General features: G+C 43.3%; 3 protein-coding genes across 5 annotated transcripts; all 3 read right to left on the bottom strand.

Annotated features, from left to right (window-relative positions):
- Window positions 1-1,523: 1,523 nt before the first annotated feature.
- Window positions 1,524-4,697, bottom strand: LOC133912254 (uncharacterized). Of its 2 annotated transcripts, none has more exons than XM_062354911.1 (2): window positions 3,697-4,697; window positions 1,524-1,987 (listed from the first exon to the last, which is right to left on the bottom strand). In XM_062354911.1, the coding sequence occupies exon 1, from the start codon at window positions 4,480-4,482 to the stop codon at window positions 3,709-3,711; it is 774 nt and encodes a 257-aa protein (XP_062210895.1). In that variant the 5' UTR covers window positions 4,483-4,697; the 3' UTR covers window positions 1,524-1,987; window positions 3,697-3,708. The 2 variants fall into 2 exon arrangements, with proteins under 2 accessions (XP_062210895.1, XP_062210894.1); XM_062354910.1 differs by having other exon boundaries at window positions 3,688-4,696.
- A 1,416-nt stretch (window positions 4,698-6,113) lies between these two features.
- LOC133912253 (serine/threonine protein kinase OSK4-like) lies at window positions 6,114-12,307 on the bottom strand. Of its 2 annotated transcripts, none has more exons than XM_062354908.1 (11): window positions 12,143-12,307; window positions 10,228-10,418; window positions 9,862-10,046; window positions 8,829-9,011; window positions 8,604-8,735; window positions 8,324-8,509; window positions 7,803-7,892; window positions 7,649-7,732; window positions 7,426-7,563; window positions 7,117-7,347; window positions 6,114-6,649 (listed from the first exon to the last, which is right to left on the bottom strand). In XM_062354908.1, the coding sequence occupies exons 2-11, from the start codon at window positions 10,409-10,411 to the stop codon at window positions 6,536-6,538; spliced, it is 1,527 nt and encodes a 508-aa protein (XP_062210892.1). In that variant the 5' UTR covers window positions 10,412-10,418; window positions 12,143-12,307; the 3' UTR covers window positions 6,114-6,535. The 2 variants fall into 2 exon arrangements, with proteins under 2 accessions (XP_062210892.1, XP_062210893.1); XM_062354909.1 differs by having other exon boundaries at window positions 12,103-12,302.
- A 2,550-nt stretch (window positions 12,308-14,857) lies between these two features.
- LOC133910506 (uncharacterized) lies at window positions 14,858-17,517 on the bottom strand (the record flags this gene model as incomplete). The annotated part of the gene is made up of 4 exons (XM_062352882.1): window positions 14,858-15,224; window positions 15,755-15,804; window positions 15,883-16,681; window positions 16,900-17,517. Coding segments are annotated over 4 exons (1,476 nt in total), but the record flags the coding sequence as incomplete, so codon positions are not given.
- Window positions 17,518-17,885: the final 368 nt, after the last annotated feature.

The raw sequence follows: 17,885 nt of genomic DNA, 5'->3' as shown, positions 1-17,885 counted from the left end.
ACGTGTTTTGCTGGCAAATGCCACTACCAAGTTTTGAGAGTTTCAGATCAAGCACACATCCAAGTTCGGGGCGTTTCACGAGAATGATACAGCCAGAGACCCAGCTGCCAATCATACAGCCAATAACCTCTTGTTTCACTCCGAGAAAGATACAAACTGATGTACAACACAAGGTACAAAAGGTCCGCCATGAAGATATGCTGGGTAAAAATACAAAATTAGATAACATACGCGATTGTATTTACTGAAATAGATCGTATTTATAATTTTAGAATTCGTATTCGGCACCTCGTTTATCAAAAATTGACTTTCGGTACATCGTACACCGAAAATACCATATTCAGCACATCGTATGCCGAATATAACACTGTAGCACCGTATTCGGCACACGTTATACCGAAAATGAGACTGCGCATGAACCGTAACAGCAATGTATTTTAATTTCACTTTCCTTCTTTTTCAAAACGGTGGTCTTATGTTACTCCAAAAAATTTAAATTTTTTTTTATGTGTTCCATAATCCATGTGCAACCCATTTTAATTGGATTCACCGAAAAATACTTTGTATATTTAAAATTAAAATTCTCCAAAAGATACTACTTTTATAACTTGTAATAATTGTTAGTGTCTCAAATAAATTCCCAAAATCTAGAAAAATTCACTAATATTCTTCTTATGTGATGGACTAATTTTTAAAATTATTTTCAGTCCTAGTTTATATGATGAAAAAATGAGTTCTTTTGTAATGTTTCATTTACATGAAATGATAAAAATACATATAAATGAAGCATTACAAAGAAACTCACTTTTTCATCGTATAAACTAGATCTGAAAATAATTTTAGAAATTAGTCCATCACATAAAAGAATATTAGTGAATTTTTCTATATTTTTGAGAATTTATTTAAGACACTAACAATTATTATAACAATTATTACAAGTTATAAAAGTAGTCTTTTGTTTGAGAATTTTAGTTTTAAATATACAAAGAATTTTTGAGTGAATTCAATTAAAATGGTATGAAACACGTAAAAAAAATTAAAAGTTTTGGAGTAATAGAAGATCATCGTTTTGAAAAAGAGGAAAAGCGAAATTAAAATGTACTGCTATTACTGTTCATGCGTAGTACTGTTCATTTTCGGAACGCCGTAGTCATTTTTGACCCACCTTATCCCAAATACAAATACGATACTACAGTGCCATATTCGGTACGTATTTTTGATGTACAGTATACCGAAAGTTAATTTTCGGTAAACAAGGTGTCGAATACAAATACTAAAATTGTAAATACGATAATATATTATCTATTTCAGTAAATACGGTCGTATATGTTATCTAATTTTGTATGAACAATTCTTGTACCACAAATCTAACCCAAATTGCACTGAAAAATTGAGGAATAAGGGCGTTCAAATTTCAAAATGACAGGAAGCCACGAACCAAAAATTGTGCCCTGCGTAAATACAATAGCACAATTGCATGCAGCATATAGAACTATTCCACAAGGCATAACTCAAGGAACGACTTGTAACAAGAGACAAACTAACCCTCCTTTGATTAATGAATCGGTAATTACCACATTACCTAAAGATAGAACAATTATCTCTTATAAAATTGCAACGCTGAAATGGGAAGGAAACTACGCACAGTGATCCTAAATTAAACCAGTCGTGGTAGTTAAGCACGATGAGCAAATTTGCACGGACCACGACCACCCCCTTTAAAATGTCAGATTCCCACCAAAACTTCGGCAAAACCTAATTACTTCATATCTGCTGTTTCCAGATCTTTACTTTCATTTCTCTACCAAGATCTACACAAGCCCCCACCATGCCCACTGGAACTAAAGGATCAAAAGTAACAGATCATTACAGAATAATCTTCCAACTGGCCAGACCATAAGTAGTTCTGCAACGTCGCACCAAGACCACTACAGTGACAGGTAAAAAGGCAGTCCACTCCATCCACCGAACAAATTCCGAAAATGATCTGCATAGAAAGGAGAGAAAAACAGTTTAGTACACAATAACAAGGAAAAAAATAGTAAAAAGCAACATAAAAGTTTTCAGTAATTGCACAAAATTACAAACACAAGTACCTTATTAAATCGTAATTGAACTTGTACAGCGTAACAGTTAGCCGCTATATATAGCCAAGCTTATTTAACGTATAAAAGAGTGAATACAGATCTTTCAGTTCTCGCAGATGTACAGAAGAGAAATAAGGCACTGAAAACATTTTTCTAGGGAAAAGGTGTTCAGATAGCTTGAAGTTATATTGGCTTCATGAGTCATGTAGAAGAAACTTTTTCTCTCGAAAAGAACTGCATACGTTAGTACATGAGCTTATCTGACTTATCTCATCACCAAAACATTTCTACTTAGCATATCAAACAAGTGCACGCATCCTGGACTGAGATCCATAATGGAAAATGCAAGCACAGATTCCTTTAGCAAAATTTTGAACAGAAAAAATGATGAAGCACATGATTGTGCATCACAAGTACCAATTTGGTCCCTACTTCCTACTACACTAATAACAATTTTGCATCTTAATATGTTCGCACAGAGAGAAATTTATAAGATCGCTCACATAGCATGTCATGTGGGCTGAAGCTGCATGCAAGTCTTAAGTATCTTTACCTTGGAGATAAGAAGTCTATTCAAATAAAGAAAGGTCATCTATAGACTATAGAATTATGTTTAAGGCACTTCATGCTGAAGGAATAGAATATTTAACTCTGGAAAGCACCTTCAATCTGCCATTCCCCAATTTAACATCACTGAGTCTGTTTATCAACAATTTGTCGATTTCCAGCTCTAAATGATACTTGCAGATAATATCCACAAACATGAACAGAAGAATTATCGTCTATATCATGTGAAAACTAGCATGAAACTGATAACTATCGCATTGGTTCAGATGACATTTTTAAGTAAGTCAGACAGAGACAGTATTAGGCCCCGGATCACGTATTTGATGCTGAACAGCTGAAGATAGCCTATAAGACTATAAAACTGGGCCAATAGCAAGCAAAGTGCTTTTAAGTTCTGTAGGAAATATCTTCGACTAGCATACAGCATTTCCTATTTTCTAACAGCTACATAATACTTGCCTCATTTGACATTCTATACATTAACATCAATTAACTCCGACAGACACTACCGTAACTGAACAGTTGTGCCTAACAACACAATGTTATATAAGATTCAAGGGTGTTGATATGGCTACATTAACCATGGTAGCACATACTCACTTTGCAGTTACAATCATGGTGGAATCCAAACCAATATCAGGAGGAAACATTGACTTTTAGTTGAATACCCTTCAAATTAGAGAAACACAGCAGCATCCATCAAACTGGGTGTTCTATGAGCTTCGGGGGGGGGGGGGGGGGGGGAGGGGTCAAACCAATCTCTATGTAGGACCAATCATAACAGAATGTAGCATTATGAATTCAATGAGTTGAATCAAGATTGTTAGTGTGTAAATGTTCGCTATACAAATGTCTACTTATTTTCTATTCCTCCTCAAATCACAATTAATTCTGTATCACTTGTATCGTAGTTAAATTGATTATGTTACAGGCTTACAAAGAAAATAATTTCCATACCGGAACCCCTATTGCATGGCAACAGCAATGATCAAAATTAATACTAGCATGATCTAGTAAAATTGTCCAAGCTTACCTTTCATACCAGAAAACAGTATCAGAAGATGATGAGCAGCGAGAAGAGCATGTAGACGAGCCAGCACGCGTAGGCGATGAGCCCCCTATGCTCGTCGCCGCTGGATGCAAGCTCTGCGAGCAGCCTGGTGCAGACCCTGGTGGACCATAGCACGAACGCCATCCCCACTCCAAACATGAGCCCGCCACCCCGCGGTAGGAACAGGGAGACCGCGGAGAAGATGACCATGGGAAGCATGCAGTAGCCGACGAGGCTGACGCACCTGTAGAGGTCGAGGTCCCCGCGGCGGCCGCCCGAGAGCATGGAGAAGACGAAATAGAGGAAGAGGGACGCGACGGTGACCCAACCGAGCACGATCCCGAAGTGAAACTTCCCGGCGAGGAGCTGGAAGAGGCCGAAGGAGAGGAGGAAGAGGAACGGGCCGGAGAGGTCGGCGTCGGCGTGGAGCGAGGGGTCGGCGGAGCGGAGCGGGTGGAGGATGGAGATCGTTTTCCGCCAGATCTGGCGCGTATTGATGCCGAGCTCCTCGAGGAGCGGCGCCTCGTCCTCGAAGGAGGAGCCGGAGCCGATGCCGATGGGCCCCGCGAAGAGGGGCGGCGCGGAGGAGGAGGACGCGGCGGCGGCGGAGATGTCGAAGGACATGAAGGGGAGCGGGTTGGCGGCGGAGGAGGTGGAGGGGCGGGGCGGCGCGAAGGCGGGCGGAGGGGAGGCCCCCGCGCCCGGTGGAGGTTGGCGGCGGAGCGTCGGGGTGGAAGGGTTGAAAACCACCGGCGGCACGGTGAACTCCTTCGCCATGGCCGCAGCGACGGGGAGGAAGCGGGCGGCGGCGGTGAGGGTTTCGAGATCTAGGTAGTTGCGGGAGATCGAGGAGTTGGGTTTGGGCGTTGGCGAGGAGGAGGGAGGGGATCGGGGGAGGAATCGCGGCGCTCAACGGCGAGACGGAATGGCCAGCGCTGTGCTTTCCTTCGCCTTTCAGTTTTTGTTTTCCTCCTCTCTTTTTTTGGCGAGTTTCGTGGTTAAGTAAAGGGCCAGATGCGTTGGCGGTTGCTTACGTGGAAAGAATCTACTTTCCTTTTTCTATTACAGTTAGTTTTCTTTTTTTTCTGGAAAGAGGATCGTAATGGATGATCCGCAGGTTAAAATGTTTCACGGAATATTCAACGCGAAAGCAATGGGAGCAGTATTGAAGTGACGAGACATTGTTACTTGAGGCCCTAGACCCTATGAGTAAAAAGGATCTACTCATCAATTTGTGTGAAAATTTAATATTGTGAATTTTTTATTTTTCTTTATTTTCAAATGGCCACCCTCGTGTAAGAAAATAGACTTCCTAACAGATTTACATAAACAGATTGCATCTCGTTTGGCAGGAGCTGGGTTCAATCTGAAACAGTGAAACTCACTGTATGGTTTATTAAAGGAACTAAACTCAGGCCAAGGTCTCATCCAATATGGAAGCAAATTTTATACTTATGACGTTGTACAGAAAGATTCTCGTGAGACTCTATTCATGTTATTCATCTCGTGATCTAATGGTTAAGCTGAAAAGGAGAGAGAAGAAGTTGATACGTATCATCATAAGAGAGAGAATCTTTCGTAGGACGGGATCATATAGAATTTGCTTTCACCCAACAGTCAAATCTAAACTCAAGCAAATCGGTAGTGCGCCATTTCACCTTCACCAATGCTATGCAGCTCGCACACAAGCAGCAATCCCGTCTCGGCCAATGATGACCTGAACTCCTCTAACCCAACACTGCCGCGCACAATCACCGCACACTAGGCACTCAAACCAACGGTGGTTCATGTGCCACCGTGCGACATAAATCGCTATTCCAAATGTTCACGTGGGATACTCACTCACGTTGTCGACTTGGGAAGCGGCAGGAGGATGACATTGCGCGCGCGCACTACTTCCCAACTGCAATTGAACTTTCAAAATCATCGCAAAAGGGTTTCTATATCATTATAGTTTCTATAATTTTAGTAAATACTTTGTTAAAAAATAAAGGTCACACTATTTTTCAATTGATTGAAATTCAAGTTGGTTTTAATGGACGACATAGACTTCTTCTTTCTTCGTCCTTCTTAGTTGCCCACATTTGTTTTAACTCTGACATAATCCTTGTCATGCTCACCCCCCTGCCTTTGTCCCTGCAACCCTCACCGCCCTAATCCATCGGCACATGATGCCCCCACCCTAGTCCCACCCACCGGTGGTCTTCCCACTGTTTTACCATCTCACCCGCCACCACCAACTGGTTAGTCTGCCTCCCCAAAACCTATTTTTTAAGCCTATCGGTCATTAAAGCCTCCCGACAACCCTAGCCCCCAAAACCATAACCTCTCCTATGAATGTTGACGGAAGTGAACCTCAATTTCAGTCAATTGTACAGTAGTAAATACGTAAAAAAATAATGGTCAAGTGGCGTGAACTTTTGTAGATATGTCATGGTTCTCAAGAAAATCTTAGCAATTGCAAGTTTTTCAAGTACAACGCAGGACAACTATGTATAGTAAGGTGAACAGAAGCCGGATCTTGCATTTTTCATAAAAGCTTTACCCGCAGCATCGCCACCAGCGGTGCCACGGCCTGCAGAAATAGCATTGCCCACCCAGACAGTTAACTAAACATGTTTACTATCTATCTATTATTCTATAACAACCAACCTTTAGGTGCTTAACCCAGGAATAGTCGCTCAAGCAACACGGTTCGTTGTCCAAGACAGGAAACAAGAAAAAGAAGATGAAAGTTGCCTATTTACACAGTTTATTCATCAGTGCTGTGAAACCGCACGCCGTAGAACCCTCGGTTTGGTTATTCACCGCTCTGAAGCAAGACACGGCACTAAAAAACCCTGAGCTTGGTAAGGAAGGCCGCACAGAAGTCCAGGAAATGGAGCTGAGGTCCAGTAACCCTCTGCATGTCCAGAAGGTACTTGTCGTCCCTGGTCTTGTAAAGCTGAAGAAGAAAAATGTCAGCAAATGCATCGCCAAAGAGATGAAATACGCAGTCTTCGCTAGAAGTTTAATGTATGGCCTACTGATGCTGTGTAGTATTGAAAATTTGAAAGTATGTTGAGTCAAAATGGCATCAACAGTCAAAGTATGTTGAGTCAAAATGTCAAAGTATGTTGTTTAGTATTGAAATTTTAACAGTAGATGCATATCGCGCGTAATTAAATTCTAGAAAAGCAACTATAAGTAGGAGCGGTTTACATTTTTTTTCTAAAAGCGCGAGAAAAGCAACTATAATTACTTGTTTTTAACAATGATTCAGAATACATGATTGGAAGGAACAGGGAGTGCATTCCTCTGTCCTAATTTCTTATAAAGTATCCGAATGGTAAGACAATATTGGGTTAAAGTTCACAAAATTTATTACATGGCGAACAAAATAAAGTTGAGTAAGAAGCTAAAATTGCGTACCTGGATTTCAAACTTGATTACAGCAGGTAGCCTCCCGTTTAGATCATCATTATCCATGATGGTAGTCTCACCAAGAAAGCTGCCGTTGGCATCTAACATATCATGAACCTCAGGAAACCCCAGGGACCATCTGCATTTCATGTTGTAGTGTCCATTCTTCTTCCAGGAGACATTTAGTTCTCGAAGTGCTTTTAGAACCTCAATCATTATCTCCCGAGGGTGCGCCCTTGACTGTTGGTTAAGTGATACATTAATACAATTGCTAGGTTTTACAAAACAAAGCAAAGTAAAATGAACAATTTGAAAGACCTGAAGTCCAAGAGACCACTTTCTTTCGACAGGATAATGTGACCGTGATCCACTGCCATGAGGATCACTGCTTCCTGGGAGATAATGCCTTGTACCAGAACTAGCGGCTTCAGAAGCCAGCTGGTTTAAATTCCTATCCTGGAGAACCATCCATTTAAACATTCAATATTGCTTAAGCTATCAATAAATAAATAAGTCCCAGAGGATGTAAATGTGGACTAACCGTCGTTTCCTGATAGTCTGCCCCAAGATAGCCACTAGTAGCTCGAAACCGATTGTCCAAGAGTAAATAATATGTAACAGTTGCCTGGGAAAATTGTTAAAAAACAGTTACAGAGTCATTAAAAGGAATGGAAGGCTCGCATTGCTTGTTATACCTCATTTTGCAGTCGATTGCACAGTGATTCACACACATGGTCCTTGTTAAATCCCAAGTTAACAACATTTTTAAGAGTATCTTCATCAATCTTCAAAACATGGCCATGTAGGAAACCGTTATACCATTGTCATGAGAAGAGTAATACATGGCTAGCTAGTGTAAAATCAATTCAATAAAAACAACATTAATATCCTTAAAAATGCATTAAAAAGTGGCATTGCTAGGAGAACTTAGTGCACTACTTTTCCAGTCCGTGATATAGACATGTTAGCGCTAATAAAACAAACTACTAGTACCAAGGAATTATTCCGACATACAACTTTTGACTGTTGATTTCTACAATATTAAGTTCGCAATATATTATTGAATTGTATTTATAAAAGTATTTTCTATGAGAAATATATTAATGATATTTTGATGTGAACAGTCTAAATAGTTTTTTTACATATTAGTGGGCAAAGTTAGAGTAGTATGGCTACAAGCATACCATAGCCATTTATAATGTTAAACGAACAGTACCATTTTGGCTTGCTGTGTTGTGTCTGGTGGAGGCACTGCCAAGTAACGAGGAAGGCGGATCTGGAACCATTGATGCTCTCGAATTTCTCGAATTGTGATTCTCTTCATAGGGTCGACAACAAGCATTCTAGGGATCAAATCTCTGGCCAAAGCAGATAAATGACTTGGAAGAGTATAGATACCTCCCTGAAACACGAAACATCCGGGGGCAATCAAATCTCCATAACAGAAAAAATCTACTCATTGCAAGGTCAAAGTAGTCCATATAAGTGTTTCTCACCTTTATCTTTTTAAACAGGTTGGGAATATTCTCATCATCAAATGGAAGAGTGCCACAAAGAAGAGCATAAAGGATTACTCCACAACTCCATACATCAACCTCAGGTCCAGCATATAATTTACCAGAAATTACCTACAGAGGAACACCCACTATGTATTAAGAAACATGGTGTGTAGAGGAGCAGGAAGCTAGACTCACAGACTCACAATAATAAAAACAAAATACCTCTGGAGCAGCATAGTTTGGGCTCCCACAGCTAGTCTTCAAAAAATGACCATCATGCATGACATTGCTCAAGCCAAAGTCCGCAAGTTTTACATTATACTTTGAATCAAGCAACAAATTTTCTGGTTTTAGGTCACGATGAACAACCATGTTTCTGTGGCAGTATTCAACACCAGATATGGTCTGTTCAAGAAATTTTAAACACACAAGAAAAAACTGATGAGGTAAACCTTCAATGTAGATTCAACAAAAACAGAATATTGTAAATGGCGTATTCACCCTCCAAGGGATATTTGTATGTATGATTCAAAAATCAAAAGTTCAAACTACATGCCATTTGTGATACTTAGATGATCAGGATTTTAAGAACAATATATTAATTGATCACCTCACCCCTCAACGCAAAGTATACCTTGGCAAGCTTGCAAGTAAACATGGTTAAAGGTCAGAAGCTAAAAAACAAGGCAATAAATGCAAAACTAAGCCAAATACTTAGAAGGTCCACATAAACACAACAGCAACACATTAGGAACGTGGATGGTATGTGTTGGTAGATGAACGCGGCGTAAGGCGTAGTCGTGAGACGTTGCTGGGAGTGGACCTGGACCTCGGCGGCACGGCAACGACGCCGTGGCTGGCAACCGTGCTGGAGAGGCATGAGATAGAAGAGATAGGGGGATTGGAGATAGATTGATTCCCTATTGCTAACCAAAGAGTCTGCCGAGCTGTGCTTATATGCCTGCACGAGCCGGCCCTAACAAATCTCTAACTTCCTTGCCAATTGAATCCTAACCAATGACTAACAACTCAATCCATCTGTTAAAAAACTAATCTCCTGGCGTGCCGATCGCCGAGCTGGATTACTCCCTGGCCGGTCTCTTCTTGCGCCGCTCATACTTGAGGCCCCACATGACAGTATGTCCATTGATTTTCAATTTTCATTGATGGAAACAGTGAGATGGAGCCGTTGGTTAAAAAAATACCTATTATGTTGTGCTCCTACAAGCAGATAAATGAGAGAAAGGAGAAATACCTGTTGGAAGATTCGGCGAGCTTCATCTTCCTGTAATCTGCCTTTCTCAACAATGTAATCAAACAGCTCGCCATACTTGCAATACTCCATCACAACATATATATCTGTAGGTGTGTAAATGACTTCATAAAGACGAATGGTATGGGGGTGAATGAACAGCTTCAATATCTTGATTTCTCTCTTTGCTGGCAACAGGAAACAAAGGAGAAAATGAAATCAAGCATTAGCCTTTAGCAGTATAGCCTGATGCATTTCCAGGACCTAATATTATCAGCTCAAAAGCAATATCAGAAGACACAAACTGAAAATGCCCCTTACCAAATATATTAATGAAATAAGGAGGTCTATCTGTAAAAGGAAGCATACCTTTCTCTTCCATTTCCATATTTCTCATTTGGCGACAGTTAATGATCTTTATAGCAACCCTGTGTCCTGTAAGCTTATGCTCTGCAATCTTCACTTTTCCAAATGTACCAATACCTAATGTTTTTCCTAAGTTATAGTTTCTTAACGCTTCAGAGTGCCCACCCCCTCTAGTATTTCCATTCATTTTCACCCTGCAATTTTTGAAAGAAGGGAAATGGCGTATGTCATTTAGCACACAACTTTACACTTCAGACACAAGATTAACACACATCATTGAACAGGTGCAGAATGCACCTCACAACTTGAGTTACACTATGATTATAAATACTAGGAAGTGTCTATGGTGTGTCATCTCAAACCATGAGATTTCAAACATGGCATTGCGGAACAAGACACTTAATTAGATCACACCACATAATCGTGCCCTTAAGATCGTTACCACAAATATCAGCTGTTGCTAGCTTTTGCACTTTAAGATCATGTATCTTGATTCTCGAGCAATAACTCCTCGTCTGTAACTAACGGGTGCAATTAGGGCAACTAAAAGTTGTATGTACTAGGATCCATATTCCAGTAGAAATACATATCACAACTGCTGTAGTCCAATTTCCGAATGGTCCCCACAACGTTAATTATTGTGCTTTCTTATTAATGTAAAAGGCTATGTAAAGGTTTGGCAAAAGTATCTTTTATGGGCAAAATAAATGCCATCATGCATTCACGTCGTCCTGTCCTCCCCTAAACCAAACCCTAAACATGAGTGAGCAGCAGTTCTTCCCTGCCTTTCCTCCTCCCCAAAGTGCTCTAACTCATCCTCCCAGCATGAAATCCCCTATTGCTGCACAGCCTTTACACAGTGCCTTCTCACTGCATCTTGCTCATTGATAGATGTCTAGGTGCTGCAACAGCCATATTTGCTTGGTGGTGCAAAAATAGACTACTGGAATCAGGACTTTTGCATGGTGGTGGAAAGAGATTAGGGATGGGTGTGGAGCGATCCATGGATCCACTCTAGGTCAAAATGAGTAGTTTAGTTAATTAAGTTGAACTAGAGTGGACCTACGTAAATCCACGGATCGCTCCACGTCCATCCCTAAAAGATATAGGCAACTCATGGAATCCTGGTGGTTTAATTCTTTTAGAAAAATCCCTAGATATCATGACTAATGAAAAACTAGAGGCATCATGACCCCATTCACCTCCTAGACAAATCTATCAATAAACGGCAGAACCTGATGTGTGTAAACAACTAATGTTGTGTCACGACTCAAGATACTAAGCATTAGCTCATGAACTTGCATACAGAACATAGGCAAGTATCCAATCAACTATTGCACACAGCACAGGCGGGAGTCTGCCCTGTCGATCCCATCCACGAGAAATGGACGGAATCGAATCGGAATCTCTCGCCCAGTAGGATCTTTCAGCTCAGAAAATTAAGATGAGGAAAGTGAGATCGCCCGACCGATTAATCAGTAAACCAACTAGCCAGGTAACCAACCAATCAATCGAGGTTGACCCTATAGCACGAAGTAGTGAGAGGTTACCGCACGGATCTGAAACGAAGAAACAGGAGGAAAAAGGAGGAGACTTGCTCCTTCCTGATTAGGCGCGGCGTTGGATGAGAACACGGCCGCTTGCTCTAACAAGCAACAACCCGCCAGGGGTTTGTCCCTCCACAAGCGCCACCACCAAGCATCGCTCAATTCCCCGACCTCGTCTATGCAGCCGAGACCGCGAAACCACCTCCCCCCTCACCCCGAAATGCAACAGCGAGTCCCCCTTGATCCGCGGCTCAAAACCACCCTAGCTCCCGACCAAACCCCCAAACCCACGGCTCACGAAACACAAATACATCAGGAAGAGCGTGCAAACCGGGAGAAAATCGACGAGAGCGGAGGCTCGGTTTCCTTACCTGCAAGGCTCGCCGGCCCCCGACGGGGCCAACCTTCCCGCGCGCGGGCGAGTGCGGTGGGAGACGGCGAGAGCACGACACGCTCGACTCGAGTGGAGACTGGACAGAGGTTTTGGGCTTGGGCGTGTCAAGCGTATAGCTTGGTCGGATTCCGGATGCTTTAACCCGGTGTTAGCCTATAGTTTAATCCTCGCCTCGGCCGGGCGTTATTAAATGGAAAAATCACCATCCGCGCTGACGTGGCGTCTCACTCGCTCGGCTTGGCTCCTTCTGTCTTTCCGTCCCTGTTTCGCTGCATTTTTTTTTCTCTCTTTTCCAGTTTTCCTTTTTCTCCGCCTTTTTTTTTCCTTTGGAGACGTATCACGTATCGCTCCGTTCTTAATTTTCTGGTGCGCGTCCGTTTGGGGTCCGTTTGGATGGCTGGACGGAGCCCTTAAGGAGATGGCCATCTATATTTACATGGTGTTTAATTGTCGATCGAGTGAATGGAGTGGCCGGGTATCGGAGAATATTCATTGTGGATGGCTCGTTTCAGTTAAATCCGCCATCTATTTCGTCCTCGTCTCGTATGCTCGCATTGTGAATTTTTATTTAACTAACGATTTTATTTATAAGTATAAAAGTAGTCTAAAATTTTTAAACATTTTTATGAGTAAATTAGAGCTAACTAGCAATCCATTTTAATTGTTTTGATCCAAAAATATGACCTAATATTAAATTAAAATTCTCTAAAAAAAATACTATTTTGTAATTTCTAATAATTTTGAATGCTATAAATAAATTCTTAAAAATATGACAAAAATTCACTAATATTATTCTCATGTGATATACTATAAATGTAAATAGATCATCCTATTCACTCTAATCTCACCAACCAAATAGAAAATTAACTCATTGTATTATCTCTTATCCCACCGACTAAATAGAAAACTAACTCATCTATCCCGATCAAACAAAAAATTGTATCATCCTATTCAGAAATACATAGATGACCATATCCTATTCAACATCTTCCTCCAACCAAACACACCTTTAGTGTAGAAGGCGTGGGGGCCGGGCTAACGGCTCGGTGTGATTTGCCTGAGGAGCCTTTGGTCATCGTCTCGCCGGTGCTGGTCACCGTCCCGTGCGGGAGCTGATACGGTGCAACGTCAGAACTCTTTGTTCGCTAATGAGGAAGACATCACTGTAGATTGGGTGCTGATGCTCGACCAGTTTGGTAGCTTTGTCGTGACACTGTTGCGTTGCAGCTCCTCATATCAGTGGCACACCGCACATATTTTCGCCGCTTGTTCTCGCGCTGGTGAGGGGATATCTGGAAATACAACTTCTTATATGCAAGCTATATCGACGATCTATTTATCACATCTAATATTTATTTTTCTATTAATTCTCTTATATATTTTATAATTTTTTTTACTTACATCTATATAAATACTAATATATATGAATATTTTTGATAAACCATTCGTCGGAACGTCTAGAGAAATTCGGCGCTGTACTGGAGGGGCTGGTGCCGCCATGCTTGAAGCATTGCTCGCCAGGTTGGGCATGTTGTAACTCCTGCTCTTGCCTGAGCAGCTGAGGGTTGACTGTTCTAAAAGATAGATAGATTGGCCATTGTTTTACATCGAGAAAGTACTTCATTCTATTTTCAAGCGTTGTATAATAACGGGTGGGCGCGGTGGGTTTGTACTTTGTAGGTGCAACCGAGGGTAGAATTGTGCTCTCTTTTTTCTAACCTAGTTCAACATCGACTGCCGTTTCAATTGATCGAAGCCACGTAGCGGTCTAGTTCAAACTTTCTTAACGTCAACGGACGGTAATATCTATACCGCTGCTCTCGAAGCTAACGGGCCAATTAGACGTCCCGGTACAGGGTTAAAACAAAAGAAAAAAGATCAGAGCGAATGAAACGTCTTGCTTTGTTAGCCAAAGGTGGTTCTTTGGCTGGCATGTGGCAACGGAATTAAGCAAGTACCGCACCTGACTTCCCCGGCCTGCAGAAATGTCAACCACGGCATGTCTCACGGTTCGTCACTGTCAATCCCTGTCACGCACGATGATCTACGCCGCTCTCCATCGCCGGTTCCGCCGTGCCAGCGACGTCTTCAAGGCCCGTATACCCGCGCACGTGGCTAAGCCAGCTTTGTTTTGTCTTCACGCCCAGAGTCTCCTCGTGCTTCCTCGCCGCGCGACCGGTGCCGTACAGCGTTCGGCAAGAAAAGGCAGTCCCTGACGGCCTTGACGTGACGCGATCGGTCGGATGCGCTCGTAACTTCGGCCGCACGTCCACGGTCGCGGCCTCCCTCCCTCGCTCGCCCGCGTGCGCGGCAGGAAACGGGCGCGCGAATTGGCCAGGCGCCGCGACGCGAGCTGCCGGGCAGCCAACAGCCAAGCACGCGCTGCTTAGGCTTGACGCTGTCCCGGCCGGCGCGCGTCGTGCGGTGTAAAGCCAACCGCGCCCGCCGCTCGCAGACCTGAGCGCGTGCCGCCTAGTGCGTGCTACTGTGAGCTCCCCCTGCGCCGGTCGAAGATTGCCGCCTGCCGAATAATTCTGTTTTGAACAGATTAGGTGTCCATGGAGTCACGGACCTTCTCCAGGTTCATCGATACGGCTCAAACGTTCACAGGCCACAATAGTTGTGTTCAATGACAACGATATACATTTTATAACTTTTCAGATGACAGAGTAGGTTGCAAGATGCACAAATTACATCAAAGTCTATTCCCAAACGTTTATTTGATTTTCCACACCGAACAGAGAGACCACAACCCTGTTATGCTAAGCAAGCATACAAACTATAAACTAATCAATCTCACAATGGTCATCTGATCATGACGACCTTTGTTCACACATCACGTTCTTGGACTGGATAAAGAAAACCATTCACAGGAGCAAGCGCACATATGATTCTGCTACCAGACCGAAGCAAACTAAGCAAGCTCGGAGCTCCAGACTAATAATGGACTGCATGCACAAGCACACGCCCATCAAACTAACATAGTAACATCGAACTTTATATAGCAGCCCTATTGCGGTTGTGTTGAGTGTTGACTCCAGCTCCAGCTGCTAATGGATCTGTAAAGAATGCTACATTAATTCCGAATTATTGTTTTGATAACATCAGTAATGCAACTCTTTTAATTCGATGATGATTAATTGTGAGCAAGTATGCCAAATTGCACAGGTCGCTTAAAACCTGAGACTATTATCAAGGAATAGATGTATCGCCAATAACTTTAAATTAATTTAGAAAATCAGTAGATAAGTACTGTAATTACTTGCTCAATGTAGGTACATTAGCAGTACTAGCCTATTGAGGTTAGACTAGCAGGTTATAAAGCACCTTAGAGAAGGCGATCGTGTTTATTTTAACAGGAAAGAATTTTCTTTGAATTGAGATCACTATCCTTACAAAGGCACTTTTAGAAATGAATGCATGGGCAGTTGGGCACAGCAGTATTAAAATTAAGATACAGCTACTAACTCCATTCAGTCATTTTTTGTGTGATGAAGAAGCCCAAAGTAACGATAAAAAAAAATCTAATTACCACCAGCAACGATCAAAACTGGTGCTATGAAACCCAAAAGGTAGAAGCAGCACACACCTCATTATTGCTAGCATCCTCCACAGGTCCTTTCAACTCAAGCTGATAAACTGCGAGGGGCTCTCAATCAGAACATAACTCATCTTAATGGCAATGTTGAAGGAAAAGTTCTGGACATGTAAACTAACCTAAAGTAGGACACTCAGATCCCACGTCTTGTGTAACTCTGCTCTGATGATCAGCAGCTCCATCAATAGCATTGTGCTCCCCATCGGAACGGCTACCAGATGGCACCCGCTTTGAAGACAGGTCTCTAGTGGAAGCAGACTTCTTACACGAATGGCAACTGGATGTTAGCCTCTTTAACAAAAGCGGAGACTTCTTGTCAAAAGGGCTACCAGAAGATAAACGCTTTGCAGATGAACTCCTCATGCTGGGAGATAATTTATCTAAAGGGTTATCCGATGATAGCTGCCCTGAAGAAGAATCCATTACCGCTATAGATCCTATTGAACTCAACTTTTCAGTGGAGGATCTGCATATTGACCGGCCTATTTCACTGCTGCAAGAAACTTTCATCTCGACATTCTTTGGTAGATCAACGCTTGCTTCCTCTGGCTGGTCCACAATTACGGCCTCACAGTCATCAAACTCAAAACTTTCGTTCAGTTTCCTCTCAAAGCTTGGTTGGTCAATGCCGTCCTCGCCATGTTTATCCACAATAACAGCACCCACATCAACAAGATCATCACCGCAATCACATTCCAAGCACTCATCTACTTTAAGAGTGGCAGTGTCAAGCTTTTTTTCTACCACATTTGTTGCTAAAGGTGTATCCACCTTCTCAAAACCATCCGTGTCAAAGATTGGTTGGCTCACCGGCATGCCATGGGCAGTAAGGAGCTCATCGAACAAATGGGTCAAAGTGCCAGCACTCTCATGGCGCACCGCGTAATTCCTTAGCTCACTTTGGATCCTGTGAATTGGCTGTCCACAAAAAAAAAAAATGCATTATTCAAAGGAGAAGTCCTGACATCAGGATTGGCATTTGATAATAACATCATCCACAGGTGACATGCTCCTCTCAATCGGCTATTCAAGCACAAAGCAACCAAAAATCAGAAGTGCATATGCAACCAACTCTCAGAAGTGCATCTAAAAAATGCATGACTATAATATTTAAACGATGTCATGTGAGCTCTCACCTGAGCTTGGCACTCAAATGCAAGGCGAAAGAATGCTGCAGCAACCCAGTGCTTCCCAACATACTCGGCCATACGGATCTGCGCCAGCCAGTACGTTGCCAACTCGAGTTGGTCAAGCGCGCAGCTGCTGCAATTATGTGCACTGAAGAACGGGGTCTCTGCAGCCATAATTTTCGCTGGCTTCTCCACGGCTTTCACAGCCGCCATCGGCGTGTGCCCAGCCGCATCGGGCACAGTGGACGCTTTCGCCTCCTCTCCACATCCGGGGGCCACAGGTGCGGCATCCTGGAAGCTCACTCGTTGGCTCCTCTTCTTGGCCTTCGCCTCCAGATCCAAGCCCGGAGCGGCTTTCTTCAGAGGCTTTGCTACAGGCCGAGACGGCTTTGTCGCCCTCACCGGATTCGGCGGTGACAGCTTCGAAGGCTTCTGCAGCGGCAGCGGCGAGATCTTTACAGGCTTCTGCAGTGGCGGGGGCGACAGCTTCGAAGGCTTCTGCACTGGCGGCGGCGACAACTTTGAAGGCTTCTGCGACGGCGGCGGCTTCTCCGCCAGGGCGTTGCTGCTCCTGATGCTGCCAAACGCGCGTCGTGGCGGCCTAAAAAAATAGCTGACCTCACATCAGCAACGAAACGAACCGGGCGCACACAACAAATCTAGATTCAATATAATGGTAACGGATCCTTGCCGTTGCTGCGGTGCGGCGTTGGTGTTGCCGGTCGGCGAACTCTTGGCCATCCTCGAAGCGCGAGCGGTGGCAATGGACTTGGGCTGGAGCGCCACCGCCTTCACAGCCGGCCCCGCCAGCGCGGCAACCGGCCGCCGCTTCCCTGCGCATCTCGCGAGGTTATTCACCGCCGAATCGAACCGAGAGGTAGGGTCTGGGACGCCGGAGAGAGAGAGAGAGCTGCCATTTACCTGGGAAGGGGGTGGGGTGGGGATCCATGGCCGCCGCGACCGTTGTGGGGAAGTGGGAGGCGTTCGATTGA

This window comes from Phragmites australis, chromosome 3, assembly GCF_958298935.1.
Source record: "Phragmites australis chromosome 3, lpPhrAust1.1, whole genome shotgun sequence".
Taxonomy (NCBI): domain Eukaryota; kingdom Viridiplantae; phylum Streptophyta; class Magnoliopsida; order Poales; family Poaceae; genus Phragmites; species Phragmites australis.
This window is presented reverse-complemented; position numbering and strand designations above follow the sequence as displayed.

What these genes read in the sequence shown, in the direction of transcription:
- LOC133912254 (XM_062354911.1), bottom strand. Translation starts at nt 4,482, where the DNA reads ATGGCGAAGGAGTTCACCGTGCCGCCGGTGGTTTTCAACCCTTCCACC.
- LOC133912253 (XM_062354908.1), bottom strand. Translation starts at nt 10,411, where the DNA reads ATGAATGGAAATACTAGAGGGGGTGGGCACTCTGAAGCGTTAAGAAAC. An exon ending in ACCTGTTTAAAAAGATAAAG is followed by an intron (nt 8,510 to 8,603) that starts GTGAGAAACACT and finishes TTCGTGTTTCAG; the next exon opens with GGAGGTATCTATACTCTTCC. An exon ending in CAGACTATCAGGAAACGACG is followed by an intron (nt 7,564 to 7,648) that starts GTTAGTCCACAT and finishes ATGGTTCTCCAG; the next exon opens with GATAGGAATTTAAACCAGCT.